Source organism: Watersipora subatra, chromosome 7 (assembly GCF_963576615.1).
Source record: "Watersipora subatra chromosome 7, tzWatSuba1.1, whole genome shotgun sequence".
Classification (NCBI taxonomy): domain Eukaryota; kingdom Metazoa; phylum Bryozoa; class Gymnolaemata; order Cheilostomatida; family Watersiporidae; genus Watersipora; species Watersipora subatra.
The window spans coordinates 58289363-58313004 of record NC_088714.1 but is presented as its reverse complement, the minus strand read 5'-3'; the positions used below and the strand labels follow the sequence as shown (position 1 = coordinate 58313004).

Below are 23642 nucleotides of genomic sequence, written 5' to 3'. Positions count from 1 at the left end.
TTTGTTTTCTAAATAAAAGCTTTACTTAAAAAAAGAGATTACTGTGGGTAGATCTATTAAATAGATCTACCCAAGGTTAACTCTTTTTAGCCTTGGGTAAATTTATTAAATAGATCTATTAAATAGATCTACCCAAGGTAAACTCTATTTTTAGGTAAAATGGAGATTACCTAAATATAGATTTAATAGATCTAATAAATGGTAGATCTATTAAACAGATCTACCATTTAATAGATCCACTTTTAATAGATGTAGATATATTAAGTGAAGATCTATTTTATAGTATTCAATTATGTAATATGATATATATTAATATATCCTACTATATAATTAGATAATAGGATATATTAATACCCTATTGTCTCACATGGGATATTGGGATAATATTATCCCAATATCCCATTAAGTTTATCTTACCAAGTCCTAGTAGGCCTACTTCTATTAAAAACTGAGTGAAACAAAGTTAGAGACTTACCTTAGGTAGATCTATTTAATAGAGCAAACCAAGGTAAGCTTCAAATTTGTTTCACTTTATGAAAAGCACAAAACTATTTTCTACTATTGTAGAGAGAGTCAAACGGAAAACTTCTCTATCGGCCAGTGCTCTCAGCACTGCAATAATTCCAGGCGGCAGCATCGCATCAGCTACCAGAACCGCAGATGATGATTCAGACTTCACTGTATTAACAGAAATCGAAATGGAAAACTTCAGCGAATGGCCAATGACAAAGCCTCTAGCCTATCCTGTCAATGGTCAAATCAGCTATCCACCTTCAACTGTGTTGCCTGGTCACAGAGAAGCCATGGTTGCCCACAATACTCCCTACAGCCTGGGAGGCACATATGGCACTGTCTCTTGGCTCCTGCACAGCGGTAAAAGAGTGATTATCATGTGGTACTCACCCGGCAGCTTCCTATTCCACAAAAACAAACTCAGCATCGGTTTTGTGAACAGGGACTTGCACTACGAGTCTATCGCAGACGAGATGTATGAAAACTCTATGAACTTTACTGTTGCTGAATATTATTACTCAGCCAACAGCATTCAGCGATGTGACGAAACTTTTTGTGTGCAAGGAACTATGGGTACCTCTAAACATGCTAAGATTAAGCTGTACGTGTTTCCAAAAGACAAAAATAATTTTGCCACCAATGTAGAAGACTACATGAACAAGCTCCAGCTTGATGATGTAGTCGGTTAACTTTACGATATTGTTGTATGAGTAAGTTGTGTGGAGGTATTAATAAATGATACATTAATGATACATTTTGCTAAAGGCAGATGAGCTCTTGATATAGAGGATTTTGGTAAATACTATTTGATTCAGGTCAAGTCTTCTAACTTTATTAAAAACTAAGAAAAAACTTTAAAAATTATCATGCAAATACAAAAATAATTTTCATACACAAGAGTAGTGAACTCCCTCATAAAGAAGTGGCAAATTCTCACATACCAAAGCAGTAAACACGCACTCACCTAGACACATAGACCTATTAACTATACTAATATAGTAACTAGTATAGTTAATAGGTCTATGCCTAGACAGCAAAGCAGTAAATTCATACACACATGCACACAAGCACACCACACATTCACACGTGCGCTCACACATGCAAGCACAAACACGCACGCGCGCATGCGCTCACACACACATGTACACACACATATGCACACATGTACACACACTGCCGATACTAATGAGCTGAGTCGCTTGAGGAAGACAGGTTTTTGCATGAAGAAATGCAACTTTAAATTACATTCAGACAAAACCAACTCATTGTAAAGGTAGTTAGCTAAATGGTTCACCTGTTTAGTAATGTCATAATTTTGTATGCCTTGTTTCTATTGGAGAGCCAGCTAAAACTATCAATGGTATATTGGTGGCCAATTATGAGCACCTTAGTCACCAGACGCTGAGTAAATGTTAATTTCACTGCTACACCAACTGCCAGCCAAACTCATTAACCAATTCAGGTTTTTATGTTAATAGCTGTACTCAATATATTCTGCAGGGGCATATTAGTCATTCCTTACATCTAGTTGGTGTATTAGTCAACAGAAATTTTGAGCATTAGATTTATAATGATAGCTATTTTAGTCAATAGGAATATCAAATATGCGCAAGGGTTACTGTCATTGCCAAACTCTCCAATATGAATTTCCAATAACTGATATCTAACGAATACCTCTCCGTCTTATTCTTTACGTTTATCAGTCCTAATTAGGCACCGGAAGTTGGACAACCAACCATAATTGATGACCCGACAATACAGCAGGTGATAACTTTCATTGCATTCTTTTATATCCAGCCATTCTATGAACAATCGATAAATACAGACAGGTTAGTGTAGTGTACACTTACTAAGGAGACTACAGGTATGTTTGAGCAGTGTACACTGACTAAGGTATGTTTGTGTGATGCACACTTATAAAGAAAATTGGTTTACACTGCTGGTTGGGAAAGAACCTGTCAAAAGAGAATGAATAATTTAATATTCACAATGACAAGTTATGCAAGTGCTGTCTGTCTGCAAAAGAGTGGAGATGCAAATCGACTCTTTAATTGCGGAAAATGATAGCATTAAACATTGATAGAAACAAAGGTTACTAGTAGCTAGGATGTTTGGAACATTGCTTGGTCACACAAAGCTATAATTAAGAGTCTCAAGAATAAATTTATTTACCTGAGAGCTAGATGAGGCTTAGCAGAAGCTTTATAAAGAATAGCAGGAGTCAGTGAACTCAGATGTCAGCAAATGACTAAAAAGGGTTTGGAGCTGTTTTTCAAGTCGTTTGACCAGACTTGCCAATAATTTTTTTTTCAGTTAAAAAAAACGAAGGCTTTGGATTACTCTAACTTTGATGGTTCTACATGACAAGCTTTGCATCACGACGTGATACTAATAAATTGTTTCCCCCTGACATGACCAACTTTTACAGCACATGAGAAAATATTTTATTAAGTTTACATACTTTATGGTTTGCAGCTGATGAATAACCATATTTTAAAAAAATGTGAAGGTAAACTTCTTGATGGTTGCAAATATTCAAAACAAGATCATTAAATACTGTAGGACGTGTTGGAGCTGAAAACCTAACGAATGATGTTTAATCGGTTTTATTTGGTGTATGTTTGAGAGTAAAGCTATATTCACGCAGTACACTCATGATACGTATCGCTATATCATAACCAACTTCAGGAAGAAAACTATTTCATAACCTTTGTAGCCCATGGTTACATTCGTACTTCCTGCCTACTTTGCTCCCTATTTTGCCTTAAATAACTCTGGAATTCTGAGCCTTTCATGAGAACCATTTTTGATGTTAGAGTAACTTTAAAGTATATTAAAATATTGAGATCTTTTGTTATAAGTTGGTGCATTATAACTGCTCGAATGTTTACTAAACTACTAGATAAAATAGGCAGTTTATTCTGCATAAAGAGTTGCGATATCTACATTGATGAGACAAATCCCAATTATTATCCTAGCTTTACCTTGGCTATTGTAGAATTAATTCTTTAGTGCTGACACTACTAGTTAAAAATTGTTCAGTAGTCTGTTCTCAAGTCTGAGTGGACATTCTTATAGTATTACAAATCGCCATCTTTGGAAACTCTGAGTTCTAAATCTATAAGAGAATCAATTGCCTTCCTGTGAAATATTGATTTAGGAGATGATGCTTCATGTCTCGCACAATCACTCTGTTGTTTACTTATAAAATATGTTGACAGTCAATAATTCATCTGTGATGTTACATGGATCTAGTTATGGCACATAAAATATGGCCAGGGTAAATATGCGTAGTTTCTCTTTGCGTTGCAATGCTATATCTGTCTGCCATATTACGTGGATGCAATTCATATTGCACTATGCATGCAGTTGTGCCTACATAACGCCAGTACTATTACAATTTTTTTATTTGCATTCAATAGATGTATCTATGAAACTCGACCACTCTTGTACTAAGCATACTTTTTGGGTTGCATGCGGTTACATTACTATCAGTTCCTCCATTGTACTAGTCATTTATATATATCTTAATGTTTGTCTGTCCGTCTGTCCAATTACAGCGATATAGTTTTAGGAATGGAAAATTCGCTGCTCACTGGATTTGAACTCAGGCGTTTATCCAGCACACTACGTATTTCATCTGGCTATACTAAGGAATAACTTGTATACTATATGTATATACCATATAAATATACTAGCATATATTATGCTAGTCATAAGCCTTGAATTCTCAAAACTGATGATGGATATTCATTTTAAATAAAAATATATGCTGTTATTTTATTCATTGCACTCATGTTGAGACCAAAGTATGATTCTGCATATATAGATTCTCCTTAAATTTCACATTATTTGACAGATTAGTAGCTTGCAAGTGCTGTGGAAATCAGCACTGATTAGCTACTCGCGAGTGGGTTCTGCGTAGAAGGTGTCTTCTACTGAATAAGTAATAGCTCGCATGCACAACTGTAATTGTCACAAGCAGTGTGACTGGTTGATCAGGATGCCTTTTGTTCCAGGGTTGATACTCTGAAAGAAACACCCACCTGGCTAGGCCCAGACTTGGATATTGTACCCCCAATTACCTGGTTGTTAAATTTGAAATACACCTAAACACTGGAAGTTCACTAGGGGGCGCCAAGGTTCCACGCCCCACTAAACATCCAATATGATTCAGAAGCTATAAAATAATTGACCTCAAAATCACCATTGAACAGTGTGAAGAAAGCTATGAGAAACATGGGCCCTTTCACCGATTTGGCTGTGGAAACCCCCCCCCTAAAGTAGTAAATTCACTGACAGTGCCCCATGGTCTGAAACCCCCCCCCTAAAACGTGATTTTGGGCCAAGCCTAATAAGCCTTAGAGAAAGTATCAACCCTTTTATACTATTCAAGCTCTGAAAGGGTAGACAACAATCAAATACAGTTTAAGGCAATGAAGCGTAATGTTGAAATGAGATAACAATAACAAGTATCCAGACAGGTAAACTTTTAAATACGAAATGTAAATGATGATGCATATATGCAGCCAGCTGTTTAGAGGTTAACCGTGCTGTTCTTTACGGTGATCCAGAATTCACACTAAGTTCTTCGTTTCGTCCATTCACATTTCTTCGCTCTAATCCGCTAGGCTTCTTTCTCTGTACTCTTTCTTGTCCCTCCTCTCCGAACACTGGATTACAGCTGCCTATAAAATAAGTCTTGTGTGCTTCCATGAAAGCTGCTTGTGTATTGCTGGGCTAATCCCATGATAGCCTGATGCATATGGTAGATTAAGAAAGCTGGGCTAAGCAAATCCTTCACACAGATTGGTTTGCAATAAATGAAATTTTTTTTGTTTTTTCTAACCACTGCCCATTTTGGCTTTTGGGATGTTATTTCTCCTTACTTTCAAAGCAGTGTCTTATCTTGCCTCTGTGTAGTAATTAAAATGTAAGGTAAGGCTTAGGAAGCATGCATGTATTGTCACACGGCGGTTGCATGCGGTGCAGCAGTCAGCACCTTCCCTCATCACAATCCATTAATGAGCAATCTCTCTGCTCGGTTATCTTGATCACAAGCCCTATTAGCAGCAGGAAATCCCGCATAGCCTTTGCGCATGACAAAAAGAAGGCTTCGCGTTCCGGTGTATGAGTAGCGTTGCATTGTTGACAATGAGGCTAAATTGATTGCGCTGTGAGTCATGCAGTTCTCTGACTACCGCGTGCCCAGCATTGTTGCGCTGGGATTGTAAGCTGATACGTCGGTCAATACTCATTCAATATTCTTCGCGCCCTACTAACGTTAGTTAAGTTGCTTTAGCATTCAGCGATCACCAGTGGTAAGTAATTGTAGATTTTCTCGGAACAATTTGGTTTAAAAAAAGACCTCGTGCAAAAAGAGGCAAGAAAGAATACAGGGAACAATCTAAGCAGAACCCACTTCTATTGATAAAGTAGGCCTATTTGTTTAAACTTAATTTTATTTGCTTTGTACTAATGCTCTTAAATTATTTTCCTGCTTTCTTTGAAGAAATTGGAATTGGTGTAAAATTGTGAGCCAATATTGGTGAGTATCTGTCATTATAAATATTTAGTAGGCTTACAAAGAAGTCAGAGGCTTCCTGTTTTTGCATAGGCTTATAACATATGGAAAATAATCATTAGAACTTATGAAGTAATCTCGGAAAGGTTTCAAGCGTTCTGTTTAATGCACGAAGTCTCTAGATGCCCGTTAATTTTGTTCAGGCTACCCATTCATAGCATGTATCTCATGTCAGCTAACAAAGACCATGAAATAGGAAGGATTGCACAACAATAAATATTTAACCTGCAGACTAAGTGGCAGGCTGTTGTGATTTCAGATTTAATTGGTGAAGTCTTGAAAAACGAATACTTGGCACATTATTTCGACGTACAATTGTCATAATCCACACTGCAATAAGATAGAGGGATTTCCACTATGAAATGGTTGACAGCTAGTATGCAAACATGGTTGCTTATAGAGTTGACAGCAAAACTTACAACATGACATTGAACCATACCTTCTAACTCCATTTAATCTGGCGTTGCATTTCTAAACAGCTAAAAACTCATGCAGTGCAACATTTTGGGAAACTTTGAAAAATAGCATCTTCACATTGGTTTGTTCAATTACTGCCGATTAAATCCATTTGCAGTGTCCACAGAATAATTAGCATCGACCTATATGGTGAATTATTTGTCCTTTTCACAGTTTTGGTGCAACTAAAAAAATAAACGTTTTTTTTCATATGATAATTGAGTAGGTTTTCTCCACAAAGTTAAAAGTTTTGTTGTATTAAACTTTCCTGACTTTCAAATAGATGCAAGGGGTATAGCATGCCTGATGAAGATAGACCTAGGTAGAGAATAGCCTTGAATTCTTCAGCAACACACACAAGATACCAAACCAATATATCTCAATAATATTACCATTATTTTAGTGGCTAATATTTAACTATACTATTTAGGTTTATGTAAACACTTCAAATATGAAGAATTATAAAGCAATAGTACATCACTAACTGCAATAATAATAGTGATACATTTAGTATGTGACATGTGTAGTTGGTCTTACGAATACTTGGATCTTACAGTGGACCCACGCCATACAGTTTAAATTTGTTTCAGCGTTGGCATCATAAGGCGAAATTGTAGTATGCAGGGGGTATAGAAACCCATAGTAATTATCTAATGCAAACACCCTCTGGTAAAAAAGTTAAATTTCTAAATGTAGTTAATTTGGAAATTTTATATTCGTATTGTACAATTATTATTGTAAAACTAAAAATTAGTAACAAAATAGTATGCTAACTTTAATAACTATAGTTACCTACAGTAACTTTAGTGTATTTAGTGGTTATCATCTGCAATAAAATGTAACATTATCATGTACTACGTGCAGTACGTACCGTAGGGAGCTCTTACCTTCGAGACAGATGTAGGCCTATACCATAAACGTTGAATTTAACTTAAATGAATTTAGCTTATTAAACACGTACTTAAAGGTAAGTTTTACTAACTATGTATTTTACTAAACTTCAGCTTTGTCATCGTTTAAAATTTTATTACGTATCTGTTTCTGGTTTTGATTTCTCTATAACATATAACGAATAACGAATAACGCTGAACTGAGGGAGCGAACATCATAACTGTTACCCGAGCTACTCAAGGGTCAGGAGGGAATACAATTATATACTATTCCATTATCTCTGCTTGATACAACCAGCCGTAGTCTGTGAAATGTATCATGCTAGATAGAATACATTGGTTATGTGTTTGAGACACTTTTACATGCAAGTTTTAAATAAGTATATTTGAGACTGCATGATTAATTAAAATTATTACTATTTTGCCCTAAATTAGAGCGAAATATCTAATTTGGAAGGTTTGTACATTTTAGCCGAGTATGCTACGTCTGTTAAATACAAACCTAAAGAATTTTCTTTCAATCTGACAACAAAAGGTCAAGTTTAATCATTTGATTGAACAAGTCTGCTGAGTGGTAATGAGTTATTACCAGTTATTAAACAATCCTCTACCCACCTCTGCGCAGTATTTACTGTTTGTCCACCGTATTTACTGTTTGTCCGCATTTCTGTGTTAAGCCTATTTGAGCATTGTCAAGCTTGTTGGCAATGACTGTCAGTTTTGATAGGGGGCATATGGGAACTCAGTGCATGTACATATTATAACTGCGCTAACTATTGTAAACCCTTGTTTTGCATGAGAGGTTATCAGTAGATGAATTCCAATCAATACTTACATAGACTGCAAGAAAGATTAGAAAGAGAGAGAATGCTAGTTTCAAAAGAATAAATGATACAGAATGTGTCTCTTGCATTCATTAGGTTTTCACTTCATATGTTAAGCAGCATTATTGAGCAAAGCTGCTGTGATCGTTTGAATGCCTGTTATCTCGATATCTGAATAATTAAAATACCCTTCAATGATTATAACTGGCTAAAAATACAGTAGAACCTCGACACATGAAGTTGGTCTATGCTGACCGGTTGAATGTCTGTTATCTCGATATCTGAATAATTAAAATACCCTTCAATGATTATAACTGGCTAAAAATACAGTAGAACCTCGACACATGAAGTTGGTCTATGCTGACCGGTTGAATGTCTGTTATCTCGATATCTGAATAATTAAAATACCCTTCAATGATTATAACTGGCTAAAAATACAGTAGAACCTCGACACATGAAGTTGGTCTATGCTGACCGGTTGAATGTCTGTTATTTCGATATCTGAATAATTAAAATACCCTTCAATGATTATAACTGGCTAAAAATACAGTAGAACCTCGACACATGAAGTTGGTCTATGCTGACCGGTTGAATGTCTGTTATCTCGATATCTGAATAATTAAAATACCCTTCAATGATTATAACTGGCTAAAAATACAGTAGAACCTCGACACATGAAGTTGGTCTATTCTGACCGGTTGAATGTCTGTTATCTCGATATCTGAATAATTAAAATACCCTTCAATGATTATAACTGGCTAAAAATACAGTAGAACCTCGACACATGAAGTTGGTCTATGCTGACCGGTTGAATGTCTGTTATCTCGATATCTGAATAATTAAAATACCCTTCAATGATTATAACTGGCTAAAAATACAGTAGAACCTCGACACATGAAGTTGGTCTATGCTGACCGGTTGAATGTCTGTTATCTCGATATCTGAATAATTAAAATACCCTTCAATGATTATAACTGGCTAAAAATACAGTAGAACCTCGACACATGAAGTTGGTCTATTCTGACTGGTTGAATGTCTGTTATCTCGATATCTGAATAATTAAAATACCCTTCAATGATTATAACTGGCTAAAAATACAGTAGAACCTCGACACATGAAGTTGGTCTATGCTGACCGGTTGAATGTCTGTTATTTCGATATCTGAATAATTAAAATACCCTTCAATGATTATAACTGGCTAAAAATACAGTAGAACCTCGACACATGAAGTTGGTCTATGCTGACCGGTTGAATGTCTGTTATCTCGATATCTGAATAATTAAAATACCCTTCAATGATTATAACTGGCTAAAAATACAGTAGAACCTCGACACATGAAGTTGGTCTATGCTGACCGGTTGAATGTCTGTTATCTCGATATCTGAATAATTAAAATACCCTTCAATGATTATAACTGGCTAAAAATACAGTAGAACCTCGACACATGAAGTTGGTCTATGCTGACCGGTTGAATGTCTGTTATCTCGATATCTGAATAATTAAAATACCCTTCAATGATTATAACTGGCTAAAAATACAGTAGAACCTCGACACATGAAGTTGGTCTATGCTGACCGGTTGAATGTCTGTTATCTCGATATCTGAATAATTAAAATACCCTTCAATGATTATAACTGGCTAAAAATACAGTAGAACCTCGACACATGAAGTTGGTCTATGCTGACCGGTTGAATGTCTGTTATCTCGATATCTGAATAATTAAAATACCCTTCAATGATTATAACTGGCTAAAAATACAGTAGAACCTCGACACATGAAGTTGGTCTATTCTGATCGATTAGAGAATGGTGATTGTTATCTTTTCAAATACGGTTTCTATCCAGGCCTTATTTGTGATATTTGTTGGTTTTCAATAAATAAAAATTTATATTTATATTTTTCAAATATTTGGTTTGTCATTGTTTTATTATTGTTATTGTCATTTATATCAATTTAAAGATTACATTTAATGTTTTTTTAACTAAAAGCTTAAATGGCTAAACAAAGTAAAAATATTTACGATAGAAAGAGCCGTGTCTGTCTGTCCGTCCGTCTGAAGCCACAGTTAGTTGGGGAAAAATACACTAGAAATTCCACTATGATACAGCCCACGACCAAAGTAATAATGGAAAAAAGAAAGGGTACTGTTGGTTGTTGCAAAAGTAGTTCTCAGCAGGAATTGACAGAGTATAATGTAAATGAGACTTAGACCTGTAAACTGTAAAGCTGTAGACCTAAACTACAGTATGTAATTTAAATAACAACATCAATAATGAAATATGTTTATTATATATCTCTGAAACGCAATATTAAAAGTAAAATATATTGTAATATATAAAAGTAATAATATATAATAATAATAAGTAATATATAAAGTAATAATATATGAAAGTTGGTTGTGTTGAATGTAGAACGGTTTTGACAGCGATATGTAACAGAAATAAATATTAATAAAATAAATATTTAACTATCTCAAACTTATGTTTTACAATAATAAAATAAATATTAATTCAAGCTGTAGACCTAAACTACTGTACGTAATTTAACCAACAATAGCAATAATGAAATATATTTATTATATTTCTGAAATGCAATATTAAAAGTAAAATATATTGTAATATACAGTTTGAAAGTTGGTTGCGTTGAATGTAGAACGGTTTTGACAGCGATATGTAACAGAAATAAATATTAATATAATAAATATTTAACTATCTCAAACTTATGTTTTACAATAATAAAATAAATATTAATTCAAGCTGTAGACCTAACCTACTGTACGTAATTTAATTAACAACAACAATGCTAACAATAAAGAAATATGTTTATTATATTTCTGAAATACAATATTAAAAGTTAAACGGCAAGCTGTTGTGTAATATACAGTTTGAAAGTTGGTTGTGTTGTGAATGTAGAATGGTTTTGACAGCGATATGTAACAGAAAGCAAGCGTTGGCATTTATGCGACTGGAAGTTTTATGAAAACTGGAGTGAAATCAAGAAATATTCTTGTCATAAAAGGGCGTTGTAGTAACGCCCTACCTTGTAGATAAGATGTAAAGAAATCTGGCTGATGTTCTAGATAATTTGAAAAACCTTCGGTAATTGGACAAAAACGTAGGCTGATAAACTGTGTACCACATTTTCGTACCTGTAAATCGGTCTACGCCTCAAACAGTACACAAACCTTCTTGGCAATTAAACAATGCCATAGACTGGTGAAATGAGCACGTTTTTCTCGTGCTGAATTGCGCACTGCTAAATAGTTCTACTATCTGTTGCACGGCTTTATTGGCGTTTCGTAGGTCGGGCGAAACTATTAATAAACCAAACTGTTCAAGCGTTTTGTGGCGATTTTTGGCAGAATTAATCTGTCTATTTATGTATAATCGGATCAGATGGGTTAGTTTTAGGAATTTGCGGTAACCGTTCAAAGGCTTGATAACATATTTAAATAAGTTTATATGCGTTTTGTATCATTATTATACTTAAACGACTTTACTGAAAAATAGTCAAATTTGTTGATAGGATTTCGTAACAAGGGTTTGGTGACGTCCATTAACGGATAATTTTTCGGGAGTTGTGTGCACATGTGCATTTATCATAAATCTCCCAATCAATCGCTTCGCTCTTGTTTGGTCGTGGGATTATACTGGGTTTGAACTCACGACTGTCTACATTGTGGACCAACACTCTAACAACGGCGCCATTCAACTGCTTTCTGGAATTTGAGAATCATTGTAAATATACTGATTCTCCGCGTTGTAGCGGCGCACCTGACGATCTCTCGTGGCAAATCAGGCTGTCAGGGTAGTAAGTAGTACAGTAAGTGTCTGAGTAGTAAACGTCAAAAGACAAAGTGCTGCCACTGTAGCATCCAATCCAATAGCTTGATTGGTTTACAACAGTTAATAAGTTGACAATACTAAAATAGCTCATGAACTGAACGGATCTTCAGCGTAGCTTTCCTCTCTAGGGAAAGCTATTTACAACCTTTGCTATTATAAAGCTGTGCTGAAGTTTGTTTTTCAAGGAATAGCAACTCCTTCAAATTGAATACCGGCTGTGTTACCGGCTTTCGTTGCTTCAAAAGCGCTAAACCTTTTTTAAAGAAAAGGCATGCAATATGTCTAATCGACTCCATAATGTAATTGACTCTAATTACCTTATATTAGCTATGAGGTAATAGCGTGCTAAGTAATGTACAGTAAATATTGCACTATATGTTAACAGGGAAGGTATAGCTAATATAAACAGTCTGCAAGAGTCTCTTGCAGCGATATGTTTCAATTGCCGGCATAGCTATCGGAGGAGACAATATTAATGATTTCACGTAGCTATTCCGTGTACATGGATGCTTATAGCTTTCTTATCCGCCTAGTCATAGTTTGTGTCTGAAAAAACTGAAATGTGTTTATGATGACAGGTTGGGTTTGCAGACAGCGTGACACTCGACTTCAACATGTTTCTTGTGCCCTAAGCAACTGGCAAAATTATATTGGTTGCCCAGGAGATACTGGCAAAGGGAAAGACGTAGCTACATGGAGCGATGTTTTACGATGCTAACATGTATTCTGATTGATGTGAAATCGCTATTTTACAGTGGAATCTATGCTGGTTGTTCATTGCAGTGCAGTTTAACAATTTAGCTAATGAGAGACAAGCGTTGGAAAATATATCTAACTTATCACCAATATGCTGGTCTAGTCGTCAACTGCCATGATAGTCATTGTATCATCAGGCTGTGCAAACACACTGTAAATACTTAGGTATTGGTAGCTCTATAGGTAGGACAGGTTCACAGGTAGTGATAGCAACGTTGTTCCTTATTAGAAATTATTTTAACTAGAAATTCCCCTGCCATACAGCCCACGACCAAAGTGATATTGGAAAAAAGAAAGGGTACTGATGGTTAAGAAATGCAATATTAGCAGTCAAATGGCACTGCAGTGCAATAGGATAACTGCAATGGTAGCTGTAATGTACTGGGTGTTGGTGTTATTATATACAACAAACAGCAATAATGAAAGGAAAAGATTATATGTTTATATCTCTCCCTCTGCAATAGGAGAAATGCAATATTGGCCAATCTTAGAAGTAAAATGCACTGATATTATTAGAATAACCAATATTATTATGGTAATACAGTAATAATAGAAAACCAATGCACAATTTTGTTTACATTTCATAACATCATAGCTAACAAGATCAAGAAGTTGTGATATTTATATAAATTTTTAGAAAATCTATTTAACAAAACTATTTAGAAAAAATAATAACAGTGACATATCGACCCATTATCAATGTTGTTAGTGTGACTATAAGACTTCGATAGTCATCCAAACTTACAATTGAATATTGTAATGATCTCATAAGAATCGTTAGAAAAAAATATCATCGTCATTTCCTTTACTTTCACTGCTTTGGACATCAGTTAGAATACTAAAGTACTCAAAAGTTTCCAAAATGTCATTTACTTTGAAATCGGCAAAAAAGAAATGATTTCTGTACTTCTACGTTAATTACAGAAACCTTCGGCAATTCGACAATGCTATAGACTGGTGAAATTTGCACGTTGTTTTTTCGTGAAATGCGCACGACTTAATGGTTCTATCCTCTGTCGGTCGGCGTTTCGTTTGTCGATCTTAATTTTGATAAAAGCAAGGCTTGGCCAGTTTTAATAAAGATTTTTGGCCGAATTAATCTGTCTATTTATGTATAATCCGATCAGATGGGTTAGTTTTAAGATATTGCGGTAACTTTTTAAAGACTTGGTAACATATTTAAATAGGTTTATATGTGTTTTGTATCGTTATTATACTTTAACGACTCTACAAAAAAATGGTCAAATTTGTTGATGAGATTTCGATGCAAGGGTTTGCGACGTTGTTGATGAATAATTTTCGCAAGTTGTGTACACATGCAATTATCATAAAAACTCTAACTTCGCTCCGCTCGTTTGGTCGTGGGACTAATTTGTTGTGTTGACTGTGAACCAGCGCCATTGAATTAACCCATTGTATGGGCATAATCAACATTTTTAAATAATATCTTTTTTTCAATGTTATCCAATGATTTGTATTTTATGTCATTTGTTAACCAATAGTGTTAATTTACTTGCAATAGTTTGGGTAAGCTTGTAGGCCATATAATAAGCATTTTAGATTAGCTCAATGGTTTGTTTACACTAAAGATGGTGTTTATCTACTTTGAAAAATGTGCTAGAGTGCTTAATCATGGCACTCATATCTTTTACGACAAATTATTCTAGGAAGCTGTGTTGGAAATTTCAGAATCTTTTGCAATCAACAAATTTAATGCATGTGCTCGCAACTCCAGTTTCGCATTTCTAGCTTCGTAAATAGACTATACGCATTCCATCAATAAAGAATCTGTGTGACTCGTAATAATTCAGTCCAATTGACTCCCTTGTATTCGGCTCTGCACTGATTGGATATTACTATTTTTAGCGCTGTCAATTGTCATTTAGCATTTTAGTTATTACATTGAATAATCTATGCGGTGTTTTGAAATATGACCTGTCAGACTCAAATCCCAGTGGTGTAAATATATCTTCAAAAAGGTTTTCTCATTACATAATAAAGTGTATTCTACAACAATGCAAGTCTATGTGAGATGTTTAGTGTCATGCACCAATTGCAGGAAAGAGGCGCATCCAAGTATGGCGGAAGAGGATGTCAAGGAAGTATCCACTTTCTCCTACATCTGGTACACAGCTATCTGGTACCTCGTTCAGTTTCTCGTCATTACAACGCTTCACTTCTTTGCCTCTCGGCAGCTCAACAAACGGGTCGTACAGAGGGCAGCCTCTGACACGCTTGTTTTGGCGTTAGTCTTTCTGAGCCTGCAATGGTCGCAGAAGTTCCTATTCAAGGCCATTTATAGCCTTCCATACATCATCATATACATGCTTGTGGATATGATACCGACAGCCATATGGCTTTGTGGTTCTCAGCTAATGCTACTAAGTTCGTTAGGGTTGGCACAGAAACTTTATTACCACGTTTCTGGCACCAAGGCTTGTGCGTCAGCTATCCAAAGTCACATGAGTGCGGCTTACTTCGCTGCACCTTGGAAATCACAGGCGCACATAGAGCACTCTATCAATCAATATATTAAACAGCAGTTTTCAAAGTTGTCGCAGAAACTTGAAGAGAAGGTTGCGGAGTCTCCTTTGCTTGCCATCTTGTTTACATCAGCGTCCCTCCTCCTAAAACTGAGCACCCTTGGTTTCGCATTCACAGACTGCTTCTGGTCAACTCTCAAGCGATGGTAAGATTTGTTTTTTATTGGATATATAATAGGAGTTTTGTTTCACTGCCACAAATGCTGAACTGTTGCATACTCCGGGTGAGGTAGACCCTCACACACTACGTCTCCATTGCATGGATGATGCGACTTTGGAGTTGTGCACACATTCAGTAACCTTGTGTCAAGTGGTTAAATATATGTACACGTGTTTCAGATTAACGCTGGCGCTTTGTTAACAATGATTAGAATTTCCATGGCAAAGGTCATAGCCTCGCATTCAAAACTGCTCGAATTAAGAATGACTGAAGTGCTGCAAGTGTTTAAAATGAAAGTGCCGCAAAAAACTTGCATTTGAAAACGGAACTGCCGTTTCCACTTTTCGCAAGCATGAAACATTCGGTAAAAATTTGCGAGTGATAAAACTCGTCTGACTTGCAGATTTATGCTGTTTTTATCGATGATGCAAACTTGCGGATTAACTTCATCATGGAGATATACTGTTGCTACAGGGCAACAACCACTAGTAAATTTTAAGGGGATTTGCGTGAAATGAAGCGCATAGAACTATTTTGATTTTACACGGTGGGTGTTATGTTTGTTACAAAGTCAGAGATTAGTAATAGCGATAAGTATTGCTCAACATGATTGGCTTATTTATAACTGAACTCTGCTGTTCAAATTTCAAGTGACCAAACAAATGAGAGTACTTATACCCTAGGACACTTATGTATTCGCGGCATCTAATTTTCGCGTTTTCGCGGTGTCATCCTCTCGCGAAAGTTTCATGTGCGAAACTAAACTATCATAACGAACGAGCGAAAAAGCGAAACTAAATAGCTTTGTTCATTGATACTGTATAATTGAATTTTATAGCGACATTTATTTTAACGTTTTTAACGACCACTGTGGCATCGTTAAAATATAAACCGACAAAATAATTTGACTGTCAAAATTTATTACGTTATTATTTTGCAATTATTTAGTATTATTTTCCCATTAGGAATGATTTATAATGATAGGAATTTGATGTCAATGCACATGCATTAGTTAGCGTTATCGTTTGCTGGGGACATCAATCAATGCAGTGAGCACCGTGTGTTGAAAGAAAATAAGACACATGCACTGACACTCGCAGTACTACACAAGCAGCATGGCTCTGGAAAGGTTTGGATTCATCACTGACACCTCTTCAATAACTTGTAATTTTTTTAGATTTGTTATGTTTTAAGTGATGTGACTGACGAGACATTTTAAAATTAAGATAGGCATAACATGACCGCAGTTAATACGCTCAGAAAAAAAACATCTTTTCCTTTTGAGCGTTTTAACAAAGATCAATTTTGCGGATTTTATTTTAAGTTCATTCGGAGGCTTTTACTCTTTCGATGGGACACGGCCAAGCGGGTGATTGATAAAACTGAATCTTTTGCAAACCTTTATAAAAGTCGTTAACAAAAATATTTTGCCTCTGATGATGATAATAATGACGCCTAAGAACTACTAGAAGTTGATGTTTGTCTCTATGGCTTGGAATGAAGTGACATTCTACAGCGATAAAAACCGCGTCCATGGCCGTTGGGCAAATAACTTTTCGAATAAAGGATGTTGAGGTCGAGTTATCTGAAGGAATTTATCATTGCGTTGGAACTGACCAAACAAATCCGTTTGAGTTGACCTTGTGTTTGAGATGAAATGTAACATTTTATCTGAGGGCGAGTTTTTCGAGTTGGACTGTACTTACCGTAAAAAATTCCCAAAAAGTTGGGGCGGCTCAGCCGGCCAGCTGTCCCAGTGAAAACTGGCCTGTTGATAGTCCAAGAAACAAATGGCAGCAAGCGATCAAATTGCATTATCGACCTTGCCCACACCATTCTACCTGCGGTTCACAATTACAAACTAGTCGCAAATTGAATTTTTTTATCGGTGAACCGAACCTGAGGAATACAATTATGTTTGTTCCACTGCATTTATTTTCACATCACTATATTTTCGCACTCATCAGAGCTGCGAAATTAAGTTGCTTCGAAATTTTACTCTGTGAGCTACTCACGAAACTAAATACTAGCGAAATATAAGTGTCCTAGGGTACCTTGAGCAATACATAACTTACAACATAGCACGCTTAATAGAAGATAACGCTAACATGCCGTAAAATCTTTATTTGAATGCCATAGCGCTCAATCTTTCAACCCTTCCCTTAAAATGGCCTTTTATTAGAGGTGCGTTCAAATAAAGGGCAGCGTTGTACTTTTCAAACACCTTATCGAACGTTGAGGAGATAAATATAGCCCTTTCATGGGCGAATCAAATGCCACCTATGTTTTGTATTCTCCTGCGGGTGGTGTGATATTAAACCTTTTTGACGCAAAAAATTTGCTAACTTATCTTCAAAACTTGTAGATTTTTTAACTAAATATGTATGAAAAAGCTGAAACATGTCTCTACCAGTTGATATCCATTGCTTACAATTAACTAACAATGATCTTATAGTCTGTGTTGCCATTTGTTGAAGCTTTTAAGTGTTTTATTTCATTTTAAATTTGGAAGTATATTTTCATTTTATAATTATATTTAACAAAGTTGCATAAAAGCTCATTGCACTCATCTATATATTGGTTACAGTTCGCAGCCAAAGCTAGCTTTTTATGTGCAATAGAGCAGGAGTTACGAGCTTCGATCCATTGTAAGCTGAGTTCAGATTACCGAAATTGTGCCATCAAATAATATGCTATAAATATGCATAAGTTTATAATATAATAATAATAATAATCTATTAAATGCTACAAATATATTTTCAAAAACAAGTGACATAAACAAACCATAATTATAATACATGAAGCAACAAAAATTAACATTTTAAAACAACTATTAACATTTTTAAAACAAAAAAATTAGCATCGTTTGCACGGTCAGTTGCGTTCCGGTTGTTGCCTTCTATTGAAACCATTTCATGATCTTTTGGCTGTTCCATACCTTCCACCGGGTCTACTGACCTCAACTCCTCTTCTGCTTAGCTAGTCGATATTAGCGTCCAAACAGTTTTTAGCAGAGCAAAACTTTTTACGTGACGCCATTATACATAGAAACTTGTAGCGCGAATAAATAGAAACTGTGTGTAATCAGTATAGCCTCAAAATATGTAGTAGCACATTTTTCACCGTAAATGCGAAAACTTTTTCCAATATACATCAGCGTGTCAAGACTGCGTTAAAAATGAACTACTACTAGCCTTACACAGTCACTAATTATTTCTTTGGTGTCGCAATCAAAGTTTTAATGAAAACGCCTAAAAACTTTGAGTTGGAAAACGAAAATTGACATGAGCAGAAACAACGAATGAATTGTTATTGATTTAATCGAGTCATTATAAGTACGATTTTGTGGACTCTTTTTTACTGATCACCTGCTATAACCACCTTTGAAGGGGTAAATACAGGAGGCTTTCCGAACAATTGCTGCAGTAGAACTTATATAACCAAGGTGTATAAGTTATAGTTGATGGTTATGTTGGAATGAAAGTTGATTCCAACACAATGGTAAAAATTGCTGAAAAAGTTCGGTGAACTTAAGGAAAACACTTTATGAAAGTCTCTGAACTACGCAGACGATTGGTTTACAGACATATGGTTGTAAGTAAGGCTCATAACCATTTTTGATAGCTAAGGGTGGCACTTTGTACATCTCTCCAATTGTACAAAAATGACGATTTTACGCATAAGTGTTCTCAATGAGCTGCTGCTACTACTACAAACTGTCAATCTGTAGTTTCAATTGTCTACGGTGTTTGAAATGATTTATGTTTAAAGATTTAGTAATAGTCCACCCTTTGCCTTTCAAATGTCTCAGAACTCAAATAGTTCGAGAGTTCAAACAGAATATTTTGAGACATTTGCTTCAAGTTTGATGATCTACTGATCAAAACTGATGATCAAATCATCAGTTTTGATGATTTAATATTAAAATTACATTAGGTTATCATTGCTGTCGTGCTATAGTTCTTCACCTTCAACCACTCGAGCACTATGTTTGTAGCAGTCTTATGGTTTACGTCTTCGACAACTCACTGCCGTTTGGCCAACCATTGAAAACCTGGATGTTCGGAATAAGCATGCTTTTCATTTGATATTAGCAAGATAACTTACTGCTTGTACATGACTCAGTGATTATGAATGACTCCATATCATTTCTAACCTTGTAGTAAAGACTTTAGTTTACCTGTACATACAAAACACTTGATATAATTTTCAAACAAGTTTGTTTGGCTTCTGATAGAATACCATAGACCTAACGTAATACTGTCAGTTTCATAAATCATAAGAAATTTGATGATGAAGGCAATCTGATGGTGTCTATGGCATGCTGATGTAAACATTAAATATCTATTTTATTTGTTAAATTATAGCCATCACTTCAATGTTTCACCCACTTCTTCGCATTAGGTCTGTGAGATCTATGGATATCTTCATATCTTGCTCCTCTATCTACAGTTATGAGAAACTGAGACAAAAGAAGGCAAAGGATGTGCAAACAGACTTCTATCAAACAGGAGGTGTCATGTCTGTGACTGTATGTGCAGCGGCGTGGATGCAATACAAGGCTGTTTTACTGACCATGTCTATGATTAGACAAGCAGTATATAAGGTAGGTGTGGAGTTTTCTTCTACCGAGTCAGATTGTTTTCCGCGGTGATACACTCAGCAATAAAATTGGTGAAATATATAGTTTATCTTGATTGAGTGTGGAGCTTTTCAATTTTTTTTTATTGTGTTCTCAAAATTAGTTTTATGATTCTATTATATAAACTAGCATATTATCTTCTAACTTTTGGCCCTTGTTCTAACCTATCTCTCTCCAAACTTCTCTCATCTCTCTTCATGCGTGCATTTTATTAATTTGTATTCAAAATGTGTAGTAACTTTGGGTGAAAATTTACGCTGAAAAACAGCAGGATACAAAATTCAAATTGCTACACGACCACAGTCCATGCACTTGTTCATTGAGGGTGATCGTTCTTAATGCCTGCGAAGGCTTCTTCTTGAGTTTTTAATCAGATCAGGATGCTTTCATATGGATAATGAAAGTTCTAAGATTCAATTGAGCAATCATAGAATTTTCACAAGATTGAAAGTTCTAAGATAGAGTTTGTCTTAGATAATGCAGAGTGTTGGCAGTCTGCTCTTATTCTCTATGTTTCCATGACGTGCATGATTCGCAAATTTGAGCCAATCTGCGAGTTAACTGCATCATGGAAATGGCATAAATCTGGTATCAATCAAGGTAAGCGAGTTTTGCGATCGAAAAACTTTATCGAATCCATCATGCTTGCGAATAATGGAAACAGCACTTGCGAATGATGTGTAATAAAATGCCGTGCCAGCTATTCAATTCTAAACATTTTCAATACTTCCATCACCCTTTCTCGATCAGGTTTCACGTCGCTAATTATTAACTTATAGCTTACAATTCCTTACCTTTTTTCAACAAGGCGCCGGAGTCAATCTGCATCGTGCGAAGGTCCATAGAAACACTTAACTCGCACGGTGACACAATGTGCGCACAACTCCAAATGATATGCATGATGCGCGACATGGAAACAGTGATAACTCTTCCTTCACGCAAAAAATTTTTAATGTCACGAAACATCACGCTCATTATAGTAAAGATTATTATGCAGATGACAAAGGGGGTCAGATTAATGTGGTTAGTAATGTGTTGGTCTTGTACGCTGAACATACCTAAGTTCGAGACCCATATACAGAAATCTTTTATGGAGCACTTTAATTATCGTTTATATTATTTCTTCAGTGCGATGCTATCAAACAGGATTACTATACAGTCGGTTTCACAAATATCTATATAAAAGTAGAGTAAGCAGTCTGATTCATTGTAGAACTTTGAAGTTATACATACATGTATATCTTGCTGTGGATCATCGCTAATGCTAATTGGCTATCACTGTTGTAATAAAACTCATGTTTTTATTATGGCTGTCTATGTCAAGTCTATGACACATTTCGGTGTAAAGGCCTCCTGCTAAACCCCAGATATATATCACTTATTCTGGCTTAAAATCTTCATTTTCTTGTCATAAAAGTGATGTGATATCATCAGTCTACTCTTTCAGTGAAAGCATTTGTTCAGAACAGACTATTTTGTTTTTAATCCAGAGTAACTTCCTCGCAGGTAAATTTTGAATAATTCTGCATAGATAAGCAAGAAAGATTATCATTATCGCTATAAGCTGACTATCAACAACCGTAGCTAAAAGTCGATCATTGCCATGTTAACCTAGATACCACTCGAGTATGGAGAAATGTCAGCCAAGTTTATTCTTATTCAAAAAATTTTAATCAAGATTACTTAATTTCTATAAACGTCTAAAACCTGGGTTTGCTGAACTAGAAGGATGATAACCCCCAACATTTTCACTATATGCGCTATACAGACAGTTGCCGGAGAGATGTGTAGTCAGCAGCCATGAAAATTTAGTTTTATTATAAAGGAGAAATGAAAAAACTTATTTCCTCTTACCACTTCAAAAATTCTCGTGTCAACTTTTGAGAAAATCATAACATATAACAGTATACATATATTGGATGTACAATTCCTTTATCTCATTTGTAAAGTATTTTCTATGACAATTACTTGACTTAGTGTTATTGAGCCATAGACAGTCGAGCATTAATATAAGATAGTGTTTAGTTATTGCTATAAATTGCATGTCCAGTCAAACCTTTACTTGTGATCATCTCATCATATGAATTTTCCAACATTGTAAGTTTAGAGCAGATATTTCGCTCTATACTTACTTGCAACTTATCGCCTTCAAAGTTCTAGAAACATTGCAATTTTTAGATCAGTACATATATACTGTACATGTCTACTGTACACACGTACAGTACACATGTACAGTACACATGTACAGTACATATGTACAGTACATATGTACTGTACATGTGTACGCAGTTCTCCTTGCACGTAGTTTGATTATCTGATATCAGTAATGTTGGGCAGTGCTTCATACCTCCCTTTTATACTCCTGGATCTGAGAACATTGGTGTGAATGATAGTTGAACTAAAGTGAACATCCATAGATGAACACAATTCCTTTTAAATTTATTAATCTCGTTGTGTTAGTAGTTATTGTAAAAAAGAAAGTAACTTAAGTTTTCGATGAGTAAAGATGAGAGACTGGCTGTGTTAACTTGGAATAAAATGTGAAATATATCAAACTTTGAAGCTAAAAAAATTAGTTGTTTATCTATGGTTCGTGTAATCTCTGCTAGAGTATTTCTTAAGGCCAATAACCACCTCAACAGCATTATCTAGCCCCTTGTACCACCAAGGCTATACTTCTGTTCATTTGTCTTCAAAAAAATGTGGAGCACAAACCATATCATTTGGTTGCTCCAACATGTGACTTGTTAACATACAAAAACCTGAGAACCTCTTGTCAAAGTTTGACTAGCTCGCTATTTCAAACTTGGAAGCTTGCCAACAATTGGCATACTCTTTTATTTGTAGATTTCGCCTGCGGCTGGAAGTGCAATGAATAAATCAATAAAAAGAAACAGTGAAACATCTGCCAGTAGTTTGGATAATGGAAGCGATTCCTTTGGGGCCGGTGATTCGTCTTCTCTTACTAAGCATCACGATGACTAAGACAGATCACAGTCCTAGAAGATATTTATATGGACAGAACGAGATCCACTCAATGGGCATATGCTGTGTCTGATACGGTACAGCCTATGGGAGTGCAAGGATATAGGCATTCATAAACTTATTGATTATGGCCAACTGCCTGATGCTGCCTGTTTATTCTTTACTCTTGCTTTGCTGATGACTCCTTTATCTGTCTTTGGTGTTTTTTACACATCTTAGACAGCCTATAGCGCCTTACACTCACAGGCTAGACATAAAAGATATCCGGTATAAGTACATACATTTTACCAAAGCTTTGCCTTATTGAACAGAAGACTTTTGTATAATCGAATGGTGTCCATGAGAGTTAATCTTGCACCCTTTGCTCGCGTTTATGTGTTGTAAACTGCTAATTATTTTATTTTTAATATTCTTCAGTTGATGCCGATAAGTATGGGGAAGTAC

The 23642-nt window shown here is 35.5% G+C and overlaps 2 protein-coding genes across 2 annotated transcripts; both read left to right on the top strand.

The window, feature by feature from the left end:
* The first annotated feature begins 698 nt into the window (after nucleotides 1–698).
* Nucleotides 699–1202, top strand: LOC137400925 (conoporin-Cn1-like). The gene has a single exon (XM_068087266.1). It carries the CDS (start codon nucleotides 699–701, stop codon nucleotides 1200–1202), a length of 504 nt encoding a protein of 167 aa, XP_067943367.1.
* A 4504-nt stretch (nucleotides 1203–5706) lies between these two features.
* On the top strand, nucleotides 5707–23641 carry LOC137401204 (uncharacterized). Its single transcript, XM_068087601.1, has 4 exons — nucleotides 5707–5834; nucleotides 14928–15557; nucleotides 20024–20177; nucleotides 23061–23641. The coding sequence occupies exons 2-4, from the start codon at nucleotides 14947–14949 to the stop codon at nucleotides 23196–23198; spliced, it is 903 nt and encodes a 300-aa protein (XP_067943702.1). The 5' UTR covers nucleotides 5707–5834; nucleotides 14928–14946; the 3' UTR covers nucleotides 23199–23641.
* The last annotated feature ends 1 nt before the right edge of the window (nucleotide 23642 follows it).